At 38.2% G+C, this 22,762-nt stretch overlaps 2 protein-coding genes across 2 annotated transcripts in view; one reads left to right on the forward strand and one right to left on the reverse strand.

Annotated features, from left to right (window-relative positions):
• Positions 1 to 5,417, reverse strand: part of LOC124260351 (zinc finger homeobox protein 3-like) — a 42,467-nt gene extending 37,050 nt beyond the window's left edge. Inside the window, exon 1 of the mRNA XM_046694640.1 lies at positions 5,267 to 5,417. The gene's annotated coding sequence lies outside the window, so the exon portion shown is untranslated. The remainder of the gene's footprint in view (positions 1 to 5,266) is intronic.
• Positions 39 to 21,408, forward strand: LOC124260303 (histidine-rich glycoprotein-like). The gene is made up of 2 exons (XM_046694582.1): positions 39 to 109; positions 20,970 to 21,408. Exons 1-2 carry the CDS (start codon positions 39 to 41, stop codon positions 21,406 to 21,408), a joined length of 510 nt encoding a protein of 169 aa, XP_046550538.1.
• Positions 21,409 to 22,762: the final 1,354 nt, after the last annotated feature.

The following is a 22,762-nucleotide window of genomic DNA, read 5'->3' on the forward strand; positions in this document are numbered from 1 at the left end:
CACCAAAGGTATTTAACAGATCCCAAATGAACTCAAGGATGTCATCACAGGAGCCATGGAGTTCTAGCAACAAGGACCATGACTGTGTCCTGAGTCTACCGATCTACAGGTACTTCCCACAATGCAATGTCAATGTGGTAAGTGTATCCATCCTGGTTTAACACCCTGATGGAATCATCCTCTTCATCTGCCACACAAGCTGCATTGATTACAGAACAATTACATCAAAATGACCATAACCTACCCTGGGACAAAGACAGCCAACACTATCAGAGTATGTCACATTGGTATCAGTTTCATCAGCTCATATTGTCATAATCATATTCAATAATGTTCTTCACCATCTGTTTGAATTATAATTTATAAATTGTTTCATTAAATATGAAAAACTTCAAATGTAGTCACAAACTTGAGGATAATAGTTATTTTCTATCATTAATTATTCAGTTTGAACAAAGTTGCCATTTTATAATAATATACAGCAAAGAATGTAATTTTTTAAGCAAAAAAATATACATTTCCCTTGCAGAATTATTTAATTTTCAGTAGTCATTTTAACTGTACTTTCTAATTGCGTATAATTCATACATATTTAATGTTGTGGTACACTTTTTTAGGCTACCAGAATTTACCAGAATGATTCAACAACATACCTACAGTTGGTGACTAGGAATGTATCCGGTTGTTCACAAGTCCAGATCAACAGAAGAAAATATTTAGTGATATTCTTACCGAGCGCATTCATCAGAATGACATCATGCCTTATAGAGCGACTCTAACAGCTAGCGGAGAGTCAGTAAATGTTTGAATGGCAAGGAAACAATGTGCTTAATAATAAATTGATACGAGCAAATTAATCAAGCCTCAAGCTGTTGTTGATCAATAGTATATTAAAACATTATCCAACCCCAATACCGTTATCTGTCGCAGAGAAATGTGTTATGCTCATTAATTTCTATTCTTATTACTTTCCAGAATCAATTTCTTCCATAGAAAGAAAGGACGATAAAAGAAATTTGCGTCTTTCTGGCAGCCCAAGAGAGGCTGTTGCATTGTCAGTTGTATGGAGAATAGTCCTCACACATTTTGTCAATAAATATCTGTTACCATATGTATTGTTTTTAAAATTATGCATATACCAGCAAATACGAATCAATTCTAGCCTTCCGTATTAATAAGGGAGCCATATTAGAAGTTGTCACATCTCCATGAACATGCAACAGGTGGTAGTTCGGGATGGAAAATGTGGCACTATGGCTCACAATGTATAGATTCAAGTTTTGCTAATAAAAACCTGCATTGAAAGGGTAACAGAAAAGTGTCAAATCTACTGGAAAAAAAATAAACAGCAAAAAGCTCTTTGTTCCAGAAATACTTGGAATTATGCTTTAATCCTTGTATATGGCATCCATCTTGATTTGTCGGTAATAGTTGTCTGGAATTATCACAACAGTGGGATGGGTCTAAAGTTAGAATATTTCCTGTAGTAGCATACACATCATGAAGTTTCGGCATGACTAACAAGCCATTATAATATTTGGCTTTCTTCTTCTAAAATGAACAACAGACATCACGATTTATCTATACAAGTCCTCAAAATAAGTATCCTATTCATCAATACCATTTTTGCAATAATCCAACAAATCAAAATAAAGAATACATAATAATCAAAAGAAATGATGACATTATTACATATGTAAAATACAAAAATTGTGGTCTGGTAAAAATATTTCAGGTAAAATAGTAAAATGACAATTTTCAGATAAAAAGTGAATTTTTTATCCAGACTTAACATAAATCATAGCTATGTAGAGAAATGGCAAAATATGAGTCTGCTTGATGAATTAAGCAATTTCGATATTAAAACTGACATTTCAGAAAAGTAATAAAAGTCTTAATGAGGAGGTTGAAAAACAGTTCGTTAGCAAAGTGCATAAACAGCTGCTTCAAATGGAAGCGCAGCAACCATTAAAGATTGACTTCACACATGATCACTGGGTGTTATGACTCCGCCTGACCCTATCTGGGGCTTTCCGCCTGGGCGGTGACATACGATATATCTCTTAAAACATTAGTAAAAATATCACAGTAAAAATTGAGTCATAAATCGGGTGATTTTATTTTTGCCATTTTCACTTGTATAATGTCATGAAATATTAGACAGAGGTAATGTATAAACATGTAACACACATCTTGGTTTTATGGTGCAGGGCATATTGTTCTTTGATTTGGTGTTTTAATTATATTTCCAGTTTCACCAAAACAATATCACTCGTAGAAATTGGAAGGAATTCTCTCCAAGGCAGTGACAAACATTTTAAAAAACTTGTGATAATATTTTTATAGTGGAACCTTTCAAAAGCATCATGTGTACAAAGCATACAGGGTGTTAATTTCAATTATCTAAAAACCAACTTCAAGATGCAACAAAATCACCAAGTTCCTGATTATTGTAACAAAAGAACAAAGCAAAGGCCGCCGAAATACAGTAGGTAAAGTTATTAAGACTTTTTTCACGCTGTCATTTATGCTTTTTGTTCCCATAAAGATGCTGGAAGCTGAGAGTGTTTGAGCGAGATAAGCTTGGTCCATTATAAGGGAATTTGGCTGAAGTCTGGGCTAGGAATTCTTAACGGATGTTTCTTACAAATAACATCACACTCACACTAAAACATTTTTATAGCTTTCTATTTCTGCTTCCAAGCTATCTATCTAATTACAAAGACTGCAATGGGTATAAATTTTCTTTATGTGTCATTCCTTCTACTTCAGTACAGGTCGGGGAATTTTTACACTTTGATAACTTTTCATCGGAAAGATAAAAGAAAAGTTTTGCCTACTTTAATTTTTCAGTTGAGATTTTCATACATTCCATTTCATTAATTGAGGTGGCACTGCCTCATACTTCATTTAATTGAGCTAAAAAAAACCATACTCATCATTATCCATATGGATAATAACATATGTTTGTCCACGATATAATAGAAAAAATTCTGTTTGGAAAAATGTATTCATTAGTTTAGGCGCCAAATAATTGTGTTTAAGAGCAAACAATTCCACATTTTTTTACGAAGGTTTTGAGTTACTTATTATTAGACATGTTAGAAAAATAATGAGTATGTTTTCTCACCAAAAAGAATTAAAGCGACCATGGAAAACATCCTTCCTGCAACTGCTAAAAAGGAGGACTTAATATTTCTATTTCCCAGGGATGTTTGGAGAAGTATAATTGACTGGTATGTTTATCTGGAGTAATAGCAAGGAGACAGGGCAGCAGGGCAAAGGTCGAAGTCTAATCACAGCAAACAGCCCCTATCAGAATCCTCAGTTTTAATTTTCTTCTTGAATTCTCATGATGACTAACAGTCAGTGGAAGACTTATGCCTTAGTCATTCAGCATGGTGTAGGATAGGGAGTAGGTATCCCTTACCCAATCTCTACTCTGTTCAAAGACACTGATTGTGATGAGAGCATTCTTTTGTGGCTTTCCCTTGCACTGTGAGTTCAGCCCAACCCTCCCCTGCCGGCCCCGCCATTCACATTTCCATAATATCCCCTCCAACTCTCCCCCTTCCCTTCCCCCGCCGTCGCTCCAAGTCGTCTCGCGCCTCCCTCCATCTATCTTCCGCGGCGAGAAGACCACCTACAATAATATTTTAGTCGGGAGTGTGTTTACAGTTATGTTTTTTTAAAACTCTACACTTGTCGGTGAGCAAGACTTGAGCCCTCTTTCAACGAGAGCTCTCTTTCTCCCGCTAGTTGCTACCGGTCTGCGGGGTCTATGGACTCGCAGATAGCAGAACCTTAGGGCTGCTACATTTAGCGCCTGGCCTGTTGTCCTCCTGGTACCGGGAGCTATAAATGGCTAGGGTGATACGGGCTGATATCAAGTGCTGACCTGGTGTGAATGGTCGGCTCATCAAATCTACCTCAGTGTTGACTATGGTGCAATATGGGTTAGGCGCTCGGGACAGGGGTGGAGCAGCAGGGCGGTAGATTGCCTGCCCTTAAAGGGGCTCTGTTTGGGTGACCAAATTAACAGCTGTCTACATATGATAGCCTTAATGTCCATTTTGTGAGTTTAACTTATGGAATATGAGTATGAAAGAGATAAGTCTACATGTCTACACATGCTTCATAATCAAACCATCCTGAGATATCTTTTAGGAAAGTAAAAATAAGACTGTTCTAACACAACTAATTATACCAAATCATTCAGTGTTTGGTGTGAAATGGATATATATATTTAGGGCCTCCAATGCATGATACAACAAGAATATACTAATGAACCACTAATTGACACATTGTTAGAACCAAGATAATTAGTTAAAACTCTTACACCATATGAACTAGATTACAATTGCTTATTAGGCAGACACTAATTAGAAAAAAATTGTTCATTAACACTAAAGTTCACACTAATTAGTCAGCTTTATAACACATATGTGATTTGTTTTGCTTCATGAATTCATAATTTGTACACTTATTAGCAGACACATCTGTACAATAACACATGATTATTTAAACCAGAAAATAGTTAGAATATCACAAAAACACTATTCAAAAAGTTCATGATATTACAAAACTTTAATTGCAAAGTAGAACTTCTATGTAACATCAACTAAGAATGTTTAAATTCAAACATTCAGCGATTCGACATAAAACACAGGATTGACAGAACATTAAATTGGATATTGATTCAGACAATCTCTTTTTCCACTGACAAGAAAACCCAAACAGGGCCTCGCAGACTGTGTTGGGATAAGCAGAGAACAAGTGTTTTTTGCCAGGATTCGTTGAGGTTGTAAATGGTGGCAGACAGAGGGGTTTAATACAGCATCACAGCAGAGTTTAGCTTGTGCCAGTCAAATGTGTATATATACCTGTCAGACTGCTTGTTCATCCTGACTACTGATGAACTTTCTCAAGTTTCTGGCGGGAGTAAAATGCCTAACAGGCATGTACAATCAGATTAGGGGCGTTATATAATAGTGCTACTGAAACCCAAACATCCAAATCGGTAGCAGAAGCCAGTAGCTCAAGACCCTCCTTCAAACCGTCCCAGAGAACTTCCAGAATCAAGTCTGGCAGTTATAGTAAATAATGGCTGCAAAAAGCGCCTGCTTCTTTCATAAAGAGCAGACGTGATACCCCAAAAGTAAACTTCCTCTAGTTGAATGAGCAGAAGCCGTGAGAGGGTTGTAGTCATGTTGTATGTAAGGTCATAGCAAGAGTCAACCATGCAGAACACTGATGTACCACTTACCAGGTCCCTCTGGTGGCAGAGGTGGAGAGAGAGGTATAGAGGGATGCGGCCTGATAGTGTCCACTGCTGCCTGATCCAGGGATAAATCAAAGAAAATGAGTTGCGATGAGGGCGTAATGAAGTTAGAGAGGCAGCGAACGCGAGGCGTGAGGGCTACTTACACTACAAGCATTAATCAGGCAGCGAGGACCAACTTGTTCCCGTCTCTGCCTGTGCCCTCCCTGGCCTGATCTACTGCCCAGTAGGGGCGACCGTGGACAGCCCTCTCTCAGCCAAGCGTATCATATGCAGATCACTAATTACAATTTGGCCAGGACAGAGAGACCCCTGCTACAGGTGCTTGGGTCCTAAAGCCTTCCTTCCAAGTTGCGCATTGGATGGCAAGATGCTTTGTTAAGATGGGAATGACTTTTTGACCTCTCATTTTCACTTTTCTTTGAATCTGACCAGGCAGTGATGGGGAGAGGCTAGCAGGCTCAGATCCTCTGCATGTGTTAATGATTTGTTTGACCAGGAATACTGGTGTAATTTCACAGGCCCGGGTTGATTACAGCTCTGTGCTACACTTGTTATATGAATGTCTCATCCTCTCTCCACATGCCATCAGGGCTGCTTTCCTCTCCTCTGTAGACTGACCCCTTCATCGGAATTTCTCCTCAATTAATTTTTTCAAACAATTACACAACCATACCACATCACACCCATGTGATGACCTGGAATTCTCTGTTTTCGATAATTATCAGCAAATATTCAACTACCATTTATAATCCTTTCTGAAGATTGGACATACCTTCACACTTGAGGAAACAAAGCCACAAGGCGTCAAGCTTGTTGCATAACGCATACAAAACATATTTGTATGCCGTTATGTAAGAACTAGGAGACAATACCATGGCTTAGTTTGTTTTAGTCCATGAATCAACACTTGGTTCCCAATAATTACATCATTATGTAACAAAGAAAACTTAATTACATTGATTAAACAAATCAATGCCTAGTAATAATTAATTACTAGTGTTAGACAAAAAACAAACAGTAGTGGTAGGGACATACATTTTCTAATTAACTTTTTAAATAACCAGCTTGAGAAAATTAAATTAGAATTGATAAATTATAAATCTCTAATTACAAAAATAATCATTCCAAAAGCATACAATTTCCTGTTGGGACTTTTCAAGACAGTTTGTGGTCAAAAGATATTTTTATGAGGCTAAATAATCATTAAGTCTTAATTGCAAAATAAAAAGTGAACCAAAATTAACAAACTCATACTGTACTTACGTATGAAGCTGAGAGACTCTTCCTTCTGTTCAGTTAAAGCTCTGACTCTCAAATGATTAATTCTGTCTGACAGAATCACTGTATATATTTATTGGACACTTTTACTTAAATATTAATCAGAATGAATCCTGATAAAAGTCGGAATAAATCACATGGTTGTGGTAATGTCATTTGCTGTTGAAAGCCTTTTCAGAGGGTACAACTTAATATGCTAATCCTAATTTAACCTACAATTCTGATGAAAGCTTGGTAATGTGTTTATTAATTTGAAGTTATGACAATGAAGAATATTTGGCAATATTCTGATATATGTTACATTTTATGCAGTAGTGTATGTTCACTGATTTCTCCATTGTCACTCCATTCACTGATGCTTCATTGTAATTTGTTTGCATGAAATAATGACAATTTCAAGTTTCACTTAATTGACGTGTAATTTTCTATATAACTGTGGCTACTGGGGCACATCCAGAAACACAATTTTTAATATCATATACTCTATGTATATTATGAAGAATAAATTAATTTTCCAACCAAAACGTGCATATGAAAGCAGTGTTGATCTATAAAACCTGAGCTGATTATGAATTCTCAAACCCATAAAGTTTTTTAATTGTACTTGTTTCATTATTGGACCATGTATTAGTTATTTTTCAACACGAACAAATTTTGAATATTTTTCATATGAGCCTGATAATGATTATTAGCTATGGTTAATAATGAAAAATATTTCTATGAGCTTCATGTAAACAAAGTTTTACATATAATTTATACAATCCTATTTGATTTTCATTTAAGAATGACAAATATTTCTTCAAATGTTTCAGTTTATTTTACAATGGAAAGAAAACCGTATGTTTTCTATAGTATAGTGGTTTAGTCCAACATTTATATACTCCCAGTGTGTCCACCATACATACCATCAATTATACCACAAAACAAGTATAAACTGATTCTATGCTTATTAATTAGCCCCATTTTCTTTTAATTAATATGTTGGAAAACACATAAACAGGTTAACGTAATGTTGAAGTAACAACATAATCGCTGCATCCAGTAATTAATGGAGAATATGTTCTAAGAATATCTCAAAATTGTTTGTGTTAATTACTGCTATGTCAAATTACACACATCTAATGGTTTCCTGGTAATTCAGAGCAATTACGTTTGAGTGCATGTCAGAGTTTATATGCTTCCAACACAAAAATAAACGTACCAACATCACACTTCTCCATGTGATGGATGCATGATATAAACTTAAATTAGTCACCTCCATGCTAGTTAAATTTTGCTCAATGCAAAATAACTTGAGATCATATCCTGTACTAACACAACAAACAGCTGGTACATTAAGAAAGTCTGTTCAAAATTCTCTTTATAGTCTGCATTCAAAACAACATAATCATGTAATTTTAATGTATTTTGGGTTGACTTTGGGATTTAATTCAATCATTAAAAAGTATCAGTGACTTGGTGTTTTATATTCCTTTTGCAAACAGTAGTTTCAGATTTATTAGCATTCTGAGATACTAAAAAGGTTATTGTTTATCTACATATCTTCACAAAAATTAATTTTCAAAAATATTTTGCAGCAAATAATTGCAACAAATTTCAACTGGTTTCATTACAACTTGCAAGGTTGAAAACCCTAGCCATTGTGTACATTGATAACAGTAAAATACATAACTGTACATTGTCCCTGTAAACATAGCACACAAAGTTATATAGTCAAAATATGGATCATACCTGTAGCCTATAACCCAGTCTGACACAATGTCTGTGTCTTTGAAAACATGGTGGTGGCACAAAACAATTTGGTAAATCCACAATTGAGTAAATCCACAAGAATGGTGTATCCTGTATCCAGCAAAGAGGAGGTACGAGCTATGACCTATCGCCTCCTAATCCACTCTCATTCTGACAGGAGTTGACCACCGTTAGAGGGCCCTAGCCAGCCAGATGATTGGGGCTACTGTTTGTCTCAAACACAAAAGGGTAGCACACCAGAAAGAAAAGCACTTTTAATTAATCTTAGTTACACAAGCTGTCCCAGGCATTTCATTAGCTGGAGGCAGTCAAGTGAAATATTCATCAAGGACAATTCTAAAGAAGCAGTAATTAGTCAAGACCTAATCTCCTACGCGTTAATCCCGAAATTAAGGCTCATTGTTCTCTCCGGTCACTGGCTTGTTAAGACACAGCTGTGTGCCCTAGGCAGATTCTCGGACAAAGTCGCTGAGAAATTACATATCGTGTTGTAATACCTTCCGACCTGCAGACTTGATCTTACGGGGAGGCTGGTTTTTGAATTCTTTAGTTTACAACTTTGACAACACTTGAAGATAATACAGGGGTATTTGTGGCTTCTGTGGAGTAGACAGAAGAAATCAGTGTGGGTTGAGGAGGGAGGATGTGAGAGGGGTCATCTCTGCCAATGCAAATTATCTCTCTAGAACTCAGCAGCAACCGCCTGACAGACCATTGTGTCGTTTTCAATTATCACCAACAAGATGCCGACTGTGTCGACAGACCGGACAGCTCACTTACCACTGGTTAAAAAACCTCTATCACTTGATCTGCAGATAAATAAAGGCTTTTTAATCTTGAAACTTATCCCTCAAAGCTTGTCCAAGCATGACTAGCACTGGGCATAAATTTACACTAGAGATTATGACACTTCACTTCACTTGAAACTGGAGAAAGCAAGATAAGAATTTCTTATCATACTGTACATGTACAACAAAATAAATTCACTTTGAAGAAATGAAAAACAAACTGGTTACATTTCACTTAAAAAAACCATGTCCATTAAAAAAAGCAAGATGTCTGATGATTACTTAACCTGCAAGTAACCTCTGGCTCATGGCCTAACCCTATTGTCCACCCTGGTATATAACCCTGGACCTGGGACCATTACTGACAACACTCACTGACCACTAGGATGAAAGGTTATGCCCCAAGAGATGAGAACGAGCAACAAATAGACCCCTAACCTGACAGAATTTCTTCTAAAGTTATAAAACATGAGCAGATTAAGCCTGATCACCTCTAATCCTAGCTGTGTATTGATTTATTAGTTTGACGTCAGCTATCTCCCTTTCTCTGATGGCTTCTGTCGGCTAACTGTTGCCCAAGAGCTATTATTATTCTGCCCGAGTCACAGCATAACGAAGCCGGCACATTATCTGAGGAAGAGTGCGACCCAGAGATTGGCCTGTGTGACTAGATCGTGGCCTGGCCAGTGAAGATCGGTCTCGGCAGCAGCCGGGCAGCCAGCCACCAGTAGATAGAGGCAGACGGGCAAGGCATCCTACACCCTCGTGTTGTAAATATTGTCAAGATTCCGTCACAGCACTGTGGTCAACATAGAGTAAGGAAAGCTAAAGTATTTACCTGTCCAGGCCCCCTGTGTCGATAGCTGTCATCATATGGTACAGTCCGTGTATAGAAACAAGTGAAGCAAAGAGGGCCTCTCTTTTCTCCCTCGGGGTGAAACAAGCAACTCCTATGACCCACTTAGCCCACGATTAATGTCCATGTGAAAAGTGGTCGGACCAGGCTGGTCCCCGACAGGGACACGTTAATTATACATCCTTTAGAATTCTGCATTGGCGATAATAAATGGCAACTCTTTTGTGTCGGTGATGCCTTTTCAAATATTAGCTGTGGCCTGGCTCGGGTAATTTGGCTATCCTGTAACGTGGTGGGTCGATGAGCAAGAGGGACCGTTGCTCCTTTCCCCTTCGTCCCTACCCCGACTCTCAACTGCCCTCCCTCCCTCCCTCGCTCTGGCTAGCCCGCCTCTGCTTTGCATATATGCAAGGCAATTAGCCCAAACAGACAAATCACTCATTAAGTGGTACAGTATGGTGCAGGGCGATTATACTAATGCTGGTGCCAGGGCCTTGATCAGATTTCAATCCCAGCCTAGTGTTTAGTGTAAGGCTGATTAAAATCCTCTCATTACAAGAATGTATAACACAGCAGCCATCTTCTGTACAGCTCTCTCTCGTCAATTAATTGGCTCTCCAGAAAATATGCGTCATACTGTTTCGGGCTGTCAAGATGCCTTTGTCTTGCAGGAAAAAATATGGCACAAAAACACATGAACGGAAAATTACTTCTACACTCGACCAAATCAGTTAGAAAAACAATTAGGGATGGTAGATTTGTGTTCAGGTTTCTAATTAGCACTTACTGAATATACGTCTTCGTAGCTGGGGACAGAGGGAAAAAACTACTCTTATATATACTTCATGGGGTGTTTTTTGCATAAAGAATTACTGGTCCAAATCAGAATAGTTTTTCTGCCGGTACAATAAACAAAATTATTTCTTTGGCTGAAAAAATCTGATCGATCAGGATAGTTTAACTTCTCTAAAATAGGCACTTGTTGATAGTTTCTTAAGCACAACAGGTAAACAGGACTGTTATCCAATGTTTCAATATCCATTTGTTTAAGGCAAGGTGTTGATGAATAATTTGAAATGTCAGACATACTGCATTTTTTTAAACATAAGAAACTTATAGATCACATAAAAGAAAAACAATCTACTTCATCATCTACCCCCAGCTCCCCAAACAAAAACTTCACAGGACAAGCAAAATACTTGTAACATAAACCAAAGTAAAGAAACAGTGTTTGTTCAATTATCAAACACGAAAAAACATGAAATTCAGGATCCATTAAAATGAATAAATTGAAATTTATTACTGATATTTGATCAGTTTGCCAGAACAACACAATCCAAGACTGTGGTTTGTGTTGTTACAACAGCTCTGTGTGTGCTCCTGACAACGATTCTAACCAAATCTTTCCCAGATTCCCTCCCTTCAACTGCGAGGACAACTCCTCCTACCAATAAAACCCTGTGTGGAGATTTCACCTGTCTGCGGATCTTGAACGCATCGCGAATGTACGTGTCATGGGCTGGAAGGATAAACACCTGTATCGGAAATTGATCTTCTCTAATTGCACCTTAGTCCTGCTGTAAAACAGGGAAGAGTTAAACCCCTCTACAATCCTGTTTCTGTTACAATAGTGTACATTAGCCTTTGTGGCATAAAAGCATACATTTTTCTAAAATCCAAAATCTTAATTCTTCACTGGATGCGAATCTATAATTACATTTTTTCTCTCTAAAAACTCAATTTAAACTCAAATTTCCTGTTTTGATGATGCAGATGGGAAAAAAATCCACTGGAAAATGGAGAGCTTTTTAGAGCTGTTATCTGCACTACTAACAATATCTTCTGAAATCTCGGACTTCTACAATTGCAACGATGATCTATCATATCAAACAAATGAAAAATATACATGCTGAATTATAACTTGATATAATATGACAGTATTATATTTTAAGCTAAAAAAATCATTAAAAGTTAAAAAAATCATTAAAAGCAAAAACATATATAAATATCTTTTTAAAAAAAAAAGAAAAAAGAAATATAGTCAGCTAATAAAACACTACAATTTTAATAATTTTGTTTCAAGATATTTAAAAACTATTTCTTTAGGTTTAAAGTTCCTAGCATAAAAATCAATAAAACATAGCAAGGATTTAGCAATTTTGAGTTGTTGGTTATAAAGATGACCTACCATAAATTCAAACTGTTAATCTTTATGTATTCATAAGATTAATAAAAGGCTTTTTCTATTCCCATATAGATGTAAATATGGCAGGCAAATACTACTGATGAATGTACCCCTGAATTCAGATGAATACACAAGCAGTTGTACACCTGTATGACATACTTGCATAAGAAGTTGTTTGATAAATAGTATTCAGGTGTGTACAAGGCCTGAAGACAACAGGGGAAGACTTTATGGAGTAACCTCATGATGGTGATATGAAACCATCTTTGTGGGTCACACCACACCCTGATCTTAATGAGCAAACAGACCAAGGCAGCCATTTTGATTTTACATGTCTCTGTTGAACTTTAAACTTGAGTAGAATTTGACAGCATTCTAAAATCCATACCTTTCTATGCAACACAGATATGACTCTTGTATGCTCATATACTTTCTAAACGAATAAAACATTTTTTTTTAAATTAAAAAAAATAATCAATATTCTTTTGAATACTAAAATAATACAGGTATACTGTAGTTTCTTAACTTTTGTCTCAAAGGGAAAAAAAAGAGAAAACAAAACAATACTTCAACCCATAAAAATCCTTGTTTACACCAACTTAAAATTCCCTTGCAGATATATCTGACCTACAATAAAGTAAGTAAGTAGGTGTAACGCCATCTTCTTGACTTCATCTGCAGGTGATATGATCTAATATTTCATGTGCATATCAAGGCAAGCCTTGACTAAATCAGTTATAAAGCCCATATGATATAGCGTTTATTACATGTACATATCAAGTGAAGTGGATTGGCTCAGACATCTTGATAGCAAGCCAGAGGGAGGTAAAGCTATTAGAAAGTATGAAACTCATGTAAATCAAATCTGGGGGGTTCCACTTCTAATGGGGGTGAAAAGATGGTAAAGACAATTCTCTGTTACTTATTGAAGAAACTAGTGACCATAATAGCATTCACATTTGATAGATGGAGGCAGTGGTAGTACCAGAGCAAGGATGCTGATTGAGCTGACAATAGCATGCCCGTACTAATGAGATGAGCTAATTAACTGGGTGCCATGTCAACCTGTGACGCAAGTGATCACGGCCTGACGTTTGAACAGCTAGACCTCCCTATTATACAGACTTGCACAGCCTGTGCAGGTTATCACAATAATGGCGCGGATCAGATTTCGCACTGTGAAGCTACTGGCAAGAAATTGTCGCAAATTATGAAAAATGGCGCAAACTGACTTATGCATAAGAACTCGCTGGGAGGGAAAACGTGTAAAATCACAACCCTCGTGGTGGGACCTCCTAAAATTGCACCCTTAGTTCGGGGGCCAGGTCAACATTTTGCGAAGGCTCATTATCTTTTAAGAGCTACATGGCTGCAGCAATTGATTGGGCCTCATTTGAACAGAAGCATAGAAATTTGGCAGACATGATCAATTATGCAATGGAAGGCCAATGGAGGCTTGTCTAGATTAATCTGGTATAAAGAACACATGGAGGTGGCCCGCTGACCTTGCCTCCAGGAGTCCCAACCCACACCGACCCTTCATGAACCAAAGCGAATAATTCCTGTTTTTCGAAAGTGAACAAGGAACAAGGTCTTCCACTGGAGTACAATGCTTACCCGTATTCAGCCAGCATAACCATGCATAAAAACTCCCCTCGAACATATTATTGCTTTCTGTGCATGAATAAAGACACATCAAGAATACTTCTACTTCTGTAGTAAAATAATTCACATTTGCTTGAGAATTTCCTAGCAACAACGAATTGCATTTCCCTTCTGTCAAGGAATTTAGTAATAGGCGCGCTGCATTACAGCAACCCTTCGTGCAGTTAATGGTTTCTCACTGTTAGAATTATGAATCCTTTTAATGTAATGCTTTCTGTGCCAATATTTAGACACAATGTATCACAAACCAATCAGAACAGGCATTGGGCGTCGCAGGTGGCCATGGCACACAAAATCAGGGAAATAAAATTCTGACAGACTGAATGCAGAATTGGACTACCATTAGGAGACCCGTAATGTCTTCATTACGCGGGATTAAAGAGAACTGGATAAGATTAGAGGACAAAGTTGCTCCACATTCTTCCAACATTATTTTGGCCAATCGTTGAGAAGACGCACAGAGATTATGATAAACAGGTTTAAGCTTAGACAATAAGGCTTGTGTCTTATGTACACAACAACCAATTAGGGGTTTAGTAACCAAGGGTCGTGGCTGATAAACAACTGCCCTCCATAGGCCTACAAAGCTCTTGTGATAACATGTCTGATAAAAGAACATTCCCATTATGCAAGAAATTTAATTTCATGAATGACCTTTCTTAGGCTTCATAATTAACACATTCATTGGCAGTGACAAACTAGGTAGGTTCAAGTATGCTGACTATGTACCTGAACAGGATGTTAATTACAGGTGGGTTGTCGGCTAAGACAATTACTGACTTGTTTGTCTGTTGCGATAACAAATGTACTTAAGTTTATCATCGTATGCTGTTGACCTACATTCAAGAAGAAATTGCGCCTTAACAGGGTGACGATTCAAGACATTAGCACTGATAAGAAACTTTATTGTATAACTGGGGAATCAATAAGGTCTTGTGCAAGTCATTTCAGATATAAAACTAGGCAATAAAGTAACTTTGTACCTACAGTTTGGTCAGATGGATGGACTTTCATACTTTGTTCATTCTTTAAAACAGAACTATGGTGAGATAAAATTACAGCTGATCCATGACCACCATATCTGTAGTACTCTGTCACCTTCACCCTTTGCTAATGACAACCAGGCAAACAAGGATCCTTCCTTTCACTCACTTGCACCAAACATATGATCTCACCACCCAGGTGGTCTTACCACCCAAACCATCCAGACACTCTACCCACCCAGAGACACTGCTGGATACAACCAGTTTTACATCCTCTCAAACCCATCATTCTTTTCATCAGACACATCCACCATCAACACCAAATTAAGACAACTGAGTCAGAAAACAAGTCAACACTCATCACCCTTAGACCAGCAACACTCATCACCCTTAGACCAGCAACAGTCAACACCCTTAGACCAGCAACAGTCAACACCCTTAGACCAGCAACAGTTAACACCCTTAGACCAGCAACAGTCAACACCCTTAGACCAGCAACAGTCAACACCCTTAGACCAGCAACAGTCAACACCCTTAGACCAGCAACAAATCAACACTCAACACCCTTAGACCAGCAACAAATCAACACTCAACACCCTTAGACCAGCAACAGATCAACACTCAACACCCTTAGACCAACAACAGATCAACTCAACAGGTTAACACTTGACACCCCTAGACCAGAAACAGATCAACACTTGACATCCCTAGACCAGCAACAGATCAACTCAACAGATTAACACTTGACATCCCTAGACCAGCAACAGATCAATACTTGACACCCTTAGACCAGCAACAGATCAACACTTGACACCCTTAGACCAGCAACAGATCAACTTGACAGATCAACACTTGACACCCTTAGACCAGCAACAGATCAACACTCAACACCCTTAGACCAGCAACAGATCAACTTAACAGATCGACTCAACACCTTAGACCAGCAACAGATCAACACTTGACACCCTTAGCCAACACTTGACACCCTTAGACCAGCAACAAATCAACACTCAACACCCTTAGACCAGCAACAGATCAACACTTGACACCCTTAGCCAACACTTGACACCCTTAGACCAGCAACAGATCAACACTTGACACCCTTAGCCAACACTCAACACCCTTAGACCAGCAACAGATCAACACTTGACACCCTTAGACCAACAACAGATCAACACTTGACACCCTTAGACCAGCAACAGATCAACACTTGACACCCTTAGGCCAAATAAAAAAAATGTTGTGGTTCCAATTACACCTCTTTAAAATTAGGGTAGGTAGGTAGGATTTTTTTTTTTAAATATTTTTTTTAAAGTAAAGTACAAACTAAAAACACGTTTATCAGTGCATAATTGTTTATTCAATCAAGATTTTGGCCATCATGCCGACTTTCTCTATCAGAATGACCGATGTCCGTCTGTGCCAGGAAAACACAATGGTATCTAAAAGCTTATTTCATTTATACCGCTTAAAATAATTAGGGTCGGCACCAGAATTCAAGGGTTGATCGGGTAATCGGAACCACAACATTTTTTGGGATGCCTTAGACCAGCAACAGATCAACTTAACAGATCAACGCTTGACACCCTTAGACCAGCAACAGGTCAACTTAACAGATCAACGCTTGACACCCTTAGACCAGCAACAGATCAACTTAACAGATCAACGCTTAACACCCTTAGACCAGCAACAGGTCAACACAAGACCACCCCTTTCCCAGTGCACCTCTATCTACCCAGACACATCCAGGCATCTTAGCTGTCAGCTAGTTTACTCCTATTTACTTCACTAACATGTAAAGTCCTTCACACACAATAACCTTACAATCTTACAAGACATCCAAGAGATGGCAAGTGATTACACGGGGTACAGTCTCAATGGACTGCTACATATGCGGTGTGTCTCCTCCCTGCTGATGGTCACGCAGTCTAACTGTTGCTAAGTGCTTCAGTGGCGTTTATCCCGTTTACACAACATTGACTATAACACCCATTGTTCCTCTCACCAGTTTGACAACTTGCCTCAAAATCACAGCACATATTTTCAGGAAGTCTTTCTCAGTTATAGGGCCTAATGTATGGGACATATCTTTATGATGTCAGAGAACTTATCCACAATCTAGGACTTCCATTTGCATACAATTTGAAGCGGTGCACTACATAAAAGTGCCCTTTTGAAAGATGTCACAACTTTTAATTATATACACAGTTTATTTATGCCTTTCTTATTGTGCTCAGGTTGGAGTCTCACCATGAATATACAGGATCCTTTGAAGGAACTCATACAAGTTTATGTGTAAGATTGAGAATGAAATTTAATGTCATTTAAGTCACAATCAAATATTCACACCCTTTGGGCATGCTGCAAATGGCTATTAAATCACAGCCAAGTGGGTGTGCATGTTTACCTTTGATGTCTATACAGTCCTCCATGCAGACAACCTTTATGTTGTTTCATCTCACTAATACTGTGCGGGAGAATGTGTGCTTCATGCCTGACAGATTTACAACATTTTTCAAGCTTAAAAGAGACTAAAATTATTAATAAATGTTATGAAAATGTTTATCATTACTTTAAAGTGTTTTACAAAATGAAATCTAAAAAGTTGCACTAAAGATTTTGAGTCACACTGCATGACAACAACTGCTGAAACATGTCTAGAGAACTGTGGTTCCACAGATAACCTCCACCATCATCAACAAATGATTTTCAACAGAATTCCTTAAATTGTCAATTTCACAAACGATTAATAATTTCCTTGTTAAGTCATGCACATCATCAGTTGGAAATTACTATTTATACATCTGTATCAATCCGAGTAATGGTGATACAATCACAACCTACCACACCAACAAATGGTAGGCAGTTTGAAATGCTTATGTTGCAACAACATGTTAAACCGACTCATTACTTCTGACACATTGTGAGCGCTGGATGCCTCCCTCTCTGAGATACCGACTCATGTTAAATCTGCATCCCACCCCTGAGACATCACCGTTACACAGGTACCCCAAAGTTCCTTACGTCTCAACTTCATGGAACTACCCTGGAGAACAGGTCCACAAAAGTTTCTAAACTGCTGATTCGATGATTACAAGGAGGAGTCGGATTTTGTCTATAGGTGTGGCCATGCATTACCAATCATGACCATGCGACAGGGATCACCTGACTTGATTAAAACCATGGAGTGAGTGAGGGAATGTTGGTATACATTGCAGTCTGCAACGCTCCAGCCATATCATGGCAGCCTGTCAACTATCGGTGAGTGAGTGAGTTGGGTTATAAGCTGCTATAACAATATTCCAGCAATATCGCAGTGGGGGATACCTGTTTGTATCCATGTGGGGAATTGAACTCAGGTCTACAGAATGACGAGCAAACACCTTAACCACGAGGCTACCCCACTGTCAGCTGTAAACTATCAAGTCTGAACAGATAAGCAAGAGCAGAAGTTGTGAGCAAAGATCCACCCCTGTCACTGGAGCACGATGATACACATTCTGGCAAACCTTGGAGTCCCGAATTTTTATTCATGAGCATACCTTTCCATAAACTAAACAGTTTTTTTGTAATGCCTGCTAAAGACAACTATTTCTTCATTGTGTTACAACAAAACAAGTTTGGCTTGTGTTGCAGTATTATCCTGAAGAATGTCATTAATTTTGTATTGTTGTCCATTGTTTTGGGTGTATAAATGATTAAATAAGCAGTCTGTGACGTTATTATTTTTGATGTAGTTATTTATTAGAAGTGACTTCAAATAATATTTGCAATTGAAATGTTTCAAAGCTCCATGCACAGAATATTCTTTTGGATGCAATTAAGAATGAGAATTGATCTGTGAAGCTAGTGCTTGTTTGCCTTGATTTCAGTGAGTTATTCTGCTTGACTCAAGTCTGTAATACTATTTGTTTATGACGGTGAATTAAGTGAAACTTTCAAAACACAAATGCCACCCAGTTTGTTCAGTCAGAAGCAATAGATCAGTTCTACATACATCAAAAACAGATTCCTTTGATTTCAAACAGACCAAACAATGTTTCCTTCTAGAATATATTAATTAAAAGAATCCTTGTGTCTTAAGTTTTCTAGGACAAACAAAATTTGACAACCTAAGATTACTGTGAGTCATTAACTTAAACTGGAGCTAGATCAAAGAGGCTATCTGTCGATGGCAACTCACACCTGGCCACCTTATCACCTGCAAGATCGTTAAGAGACAGGTAAGAGCAATGTCACTGATATATCGACTAGTATTACCTGGTTGAAATAAGGTCTGAAAATGCTTGTCTCATTATGGTCTCAAGACAATGGAAAGAGGCAATTAACATCAATATTTCACAAGTCTCTGTCAAAGCACTCAGTCTTTTTTAACAACCAATCAGTTCATAGAACTGCATCATTCTGGCTGGTGGCCCTGACAACTGTATATTGCTAATCAGGAACAGAGGACATTTTCACACAGGAAAGTTCCACAAAGCAACTGTCCAATCAAGCTTTATTACAAAGTACTGTTAAGGTCTACAACATACATGTGTACAATCTTGAAGTAATGGGCCCAGTCAACAATAATCTTAGTGCCAATATGTCAAAGACAAGTTTTGATGAACATCAATTCACCACTTGGCACAATCAGGCTCCCAATATCAAGCATGCAGTTATATTTCAAGAGATTTGTTTCAGTCCCAAGTCTCTAACTCAAACGTCATTGTTTAAAGTTTGACAGGTTGAAAAAACTCACTGACGGAAACAAAAGCTGAAGTGAACTGTCCAGTAGACTGTATTATGTGCCATGGTCAGGCACAGAAGCTTTCTACTGTTACTCTGACCCTTATTGCATCTTCAAGGCAGACACGATTGATTATATTTGAATTGTCCACTGTTCAATTCAGAGTAGCAGTTTAAAAAAATAACTAGATGCTGGAGCAACAACATTCCCTTGTATGAGCAGACTACTGGCTAATTCATCAGAGAGAACCCTCCAGCTATCTTCACAGGAACTTCTTTTCTAGCACTGAACATTCACACAATTAGCTGCTCCTAACACAACATCATACAATGAAACATCAGAAAAATACAGATAGAAATGGTCAAATAAAGTATGATTTACCTGTGAAATATTATGAAAACAGCATGTAAACTGATAATCCAATATGGCTGACAGACACTGCCAACATTCCACTGGTTGATATGCCTGTATATCACCTCCACTAATTCCCACACAGAGAGGGGATTACATGACCTGTCTAATGACACCCTGCTTCCCTTGCCCCTCATTTCCCCCACTACATGTACCCCCTCCATGGCCATTGTCAGGGGTCTGCAATTACCTGGACGTAATGAGGAGGAAATCGGTGTTGAAAGGGAAAGAATGGACAGCACCGTAACAGTTGGAAGACAAACAAAGCATCAGTTGACAGGTTCAGATCATTTTAATTCCTTATTCACAGCCAATGCAGTGACCTTCACTATGACCTTTGACCCTTGCCACTTTTCTTTGATTGGAGTTGGTTGAAATGACCACTAATCATCCCGGTAAATATTACCTCATACCTGGCACATAAAACAATCAACAGGTGTAGCTGGCGCTAGGCTACTGATGAGATACGTCTGTGTAGCAAGAGGACAAGTGCTCTCTCCCTTGATTTCACTCTCACCTGGAGGGCTGCTGATTGATCGCTCTACACGCCTACAGACAGTAATGGATGGATGTTTCTTCTAGCTTTCATTATACATTTCTCTAATCTTTCAGTTACAACAAACAAAGGCACACACAGACAACAAGCATAGGTACCTGAGCACATGGATGTTTTCTTCTCTGTTCACTACAGTATATTTACCACACCATGTCCCACAAATAGAACAGTTTCCACTGAGGCCCCATTCAACACCCTCACTGCTTGTTGTGTCATCCGTTTGTCCAACAAGAAATTGCTCATAAAAATAATGTCTGGGAGACTTTGTTAGATTATATAGGCCAACAGCATTAACAAATCAATTAAGCTTGACATATTTCTTCTTTTTCCCTTTACATGCTCATTATCAATAATAAATATTGACAATGTTTCCTGACTCCTGAAACATGTTGCCACAACACAGACTTGACATGGAAATATGGTATGTTACCTTAAGATAACATATCACACCATGAACATGTTATACTGCATATATTTTACAGTGAAAATCTCACACCATGTGCATCACACCATGAACCTGAGACATCATACCATGAACCTGAGACATCACACCATGAACCTGAGACATCATACCATGAACCTGAGACATCACACCATGAACCTGAGACATCATACCATGAACCTGAGACATCACACCATGAACCTGAGACATCACACCATGAACCTGAGACATCATACCATGAACCTGAGACATCATACCATGAACCTGAGACATCACACCATGAACCTGAGACATCACACCATGTGCATCACACCATGAACCTGAGACATCACACCATGAACCTGAGACATCACACCATGAACCTGAGACATCACACCATGAACCTGAGACATCACACCATGAACCTGAGACATCACACCATGAACCTGAGACATCACACCATGAACCTGAGACATCACACCATGTGCATCACACCATGAACCTGAGACATCACACCATGAACCTGAGACATCACACCATGAACCTGAGACATCACACCATGTGCATCACACCATGAACCTGAGACATCACACCATGAACCTGAGACATCACACCATGAACCTGAGACATCACACCATGTGCATCACACCATGAACCTGAGACATCACACCATGAACCTGAGATATCATACCATGAACCTGAAACGTCATATGATGAACCTGATCAGTCATATTGTGAAGTATGCATCATACCATGAACCTAAAACGTCATATGATCAGTCATATTGTGAAGTATGCATCATACCATGAACCTGAAACGTCATATGATCAGTCATATTGTGAAGCATGCATCGTACCATGAACACGTCATAATCTGAACCTGACCTGCAACAAACCCCCCACTTCTGATATGATCCTGTGAAAATTCTCATCAAACTCTTTCATTTCCTGTTATTAAATCATGAAATAGATTGGTTCAGAACTAGCTATTATTAAGTTTTTGTAATTAGATATGTGAAAATGTACCCAGCAAAGGCTACAGGTCTTGTTTCCAGTCACAGCATTACATTTCAGTTTCTGGTTCCCCTGTTATTTTGTCAGTTACTAATCACTCCATACAACCTGGTATATAGGGATCCATTCAGTTTCTGGTTCCCCTGTTATTTTGTCAGTTACTAATCACTCCATACAACCTGGTATATAGGCATCCATTCAGTTTCTGGTTCCCCTGTTATTTTGTCAGTTACTAATCACTCCATACAACCTGGTATATAGGCATCCATTCAGTTTCTGGTCCCCTGTTATTTTGTCAGTTACTAATCACTCCATACAACCTGGTATATAGGCATCCATTCAGTTTCTGGTTCCCCTGTTATTTTGTCAGTTACTAATCACTCCATACAACCTGGTATATAGGGATCCATTCAGTTTCTGGTTCCCCTGTTATTTTGTCAGTTACTAATCACTCCATACAGCGTGGTATATAGGAATCCATTCAGCTCAAACTCTGATGAACAAATAATAATAGAACAGTGATTATTGATCCCAATATACATTAACTGTCAATTTCAACCCTTTAATTTATATATATCCAACAAATCTGAATTGTAAATCCAACTAATGGTGTAAAGGTTATAACTGCTGGTTGAACTGCCACAACATAAATACTGCCAATGATTTAAGTATGAAGTAAGCTTCAACTCTCTACCTTACACTCAGCATGGGGGAAACCTCAGCCATAGACAGGGTGATAAAACCAACAACAGTTTTACTTCATTCTTGCTTAATGACTTTAATGTAATTACAAGTTCGGTGATGATTACAATTTATAGCTTTTAAAGGGTAAAGATCCCAA

This window comes from Haliotis rubra, unplaced genomic scaffold (genome assembly GCF_003918875.1).
Source record: "Haliotis rubra isolate DU_JTF1 unplaced genomic scaffold, ASM391887v1 Scf76, whole genome shotgun sequence".
Classification (NCBI taxonomy): domain Eukaryota; kingdom Metazoa; phylum Mollusca; class Gastropoda; order Lepetellida; family Haliotidae; genus Haliotis; species Haliotis rubra.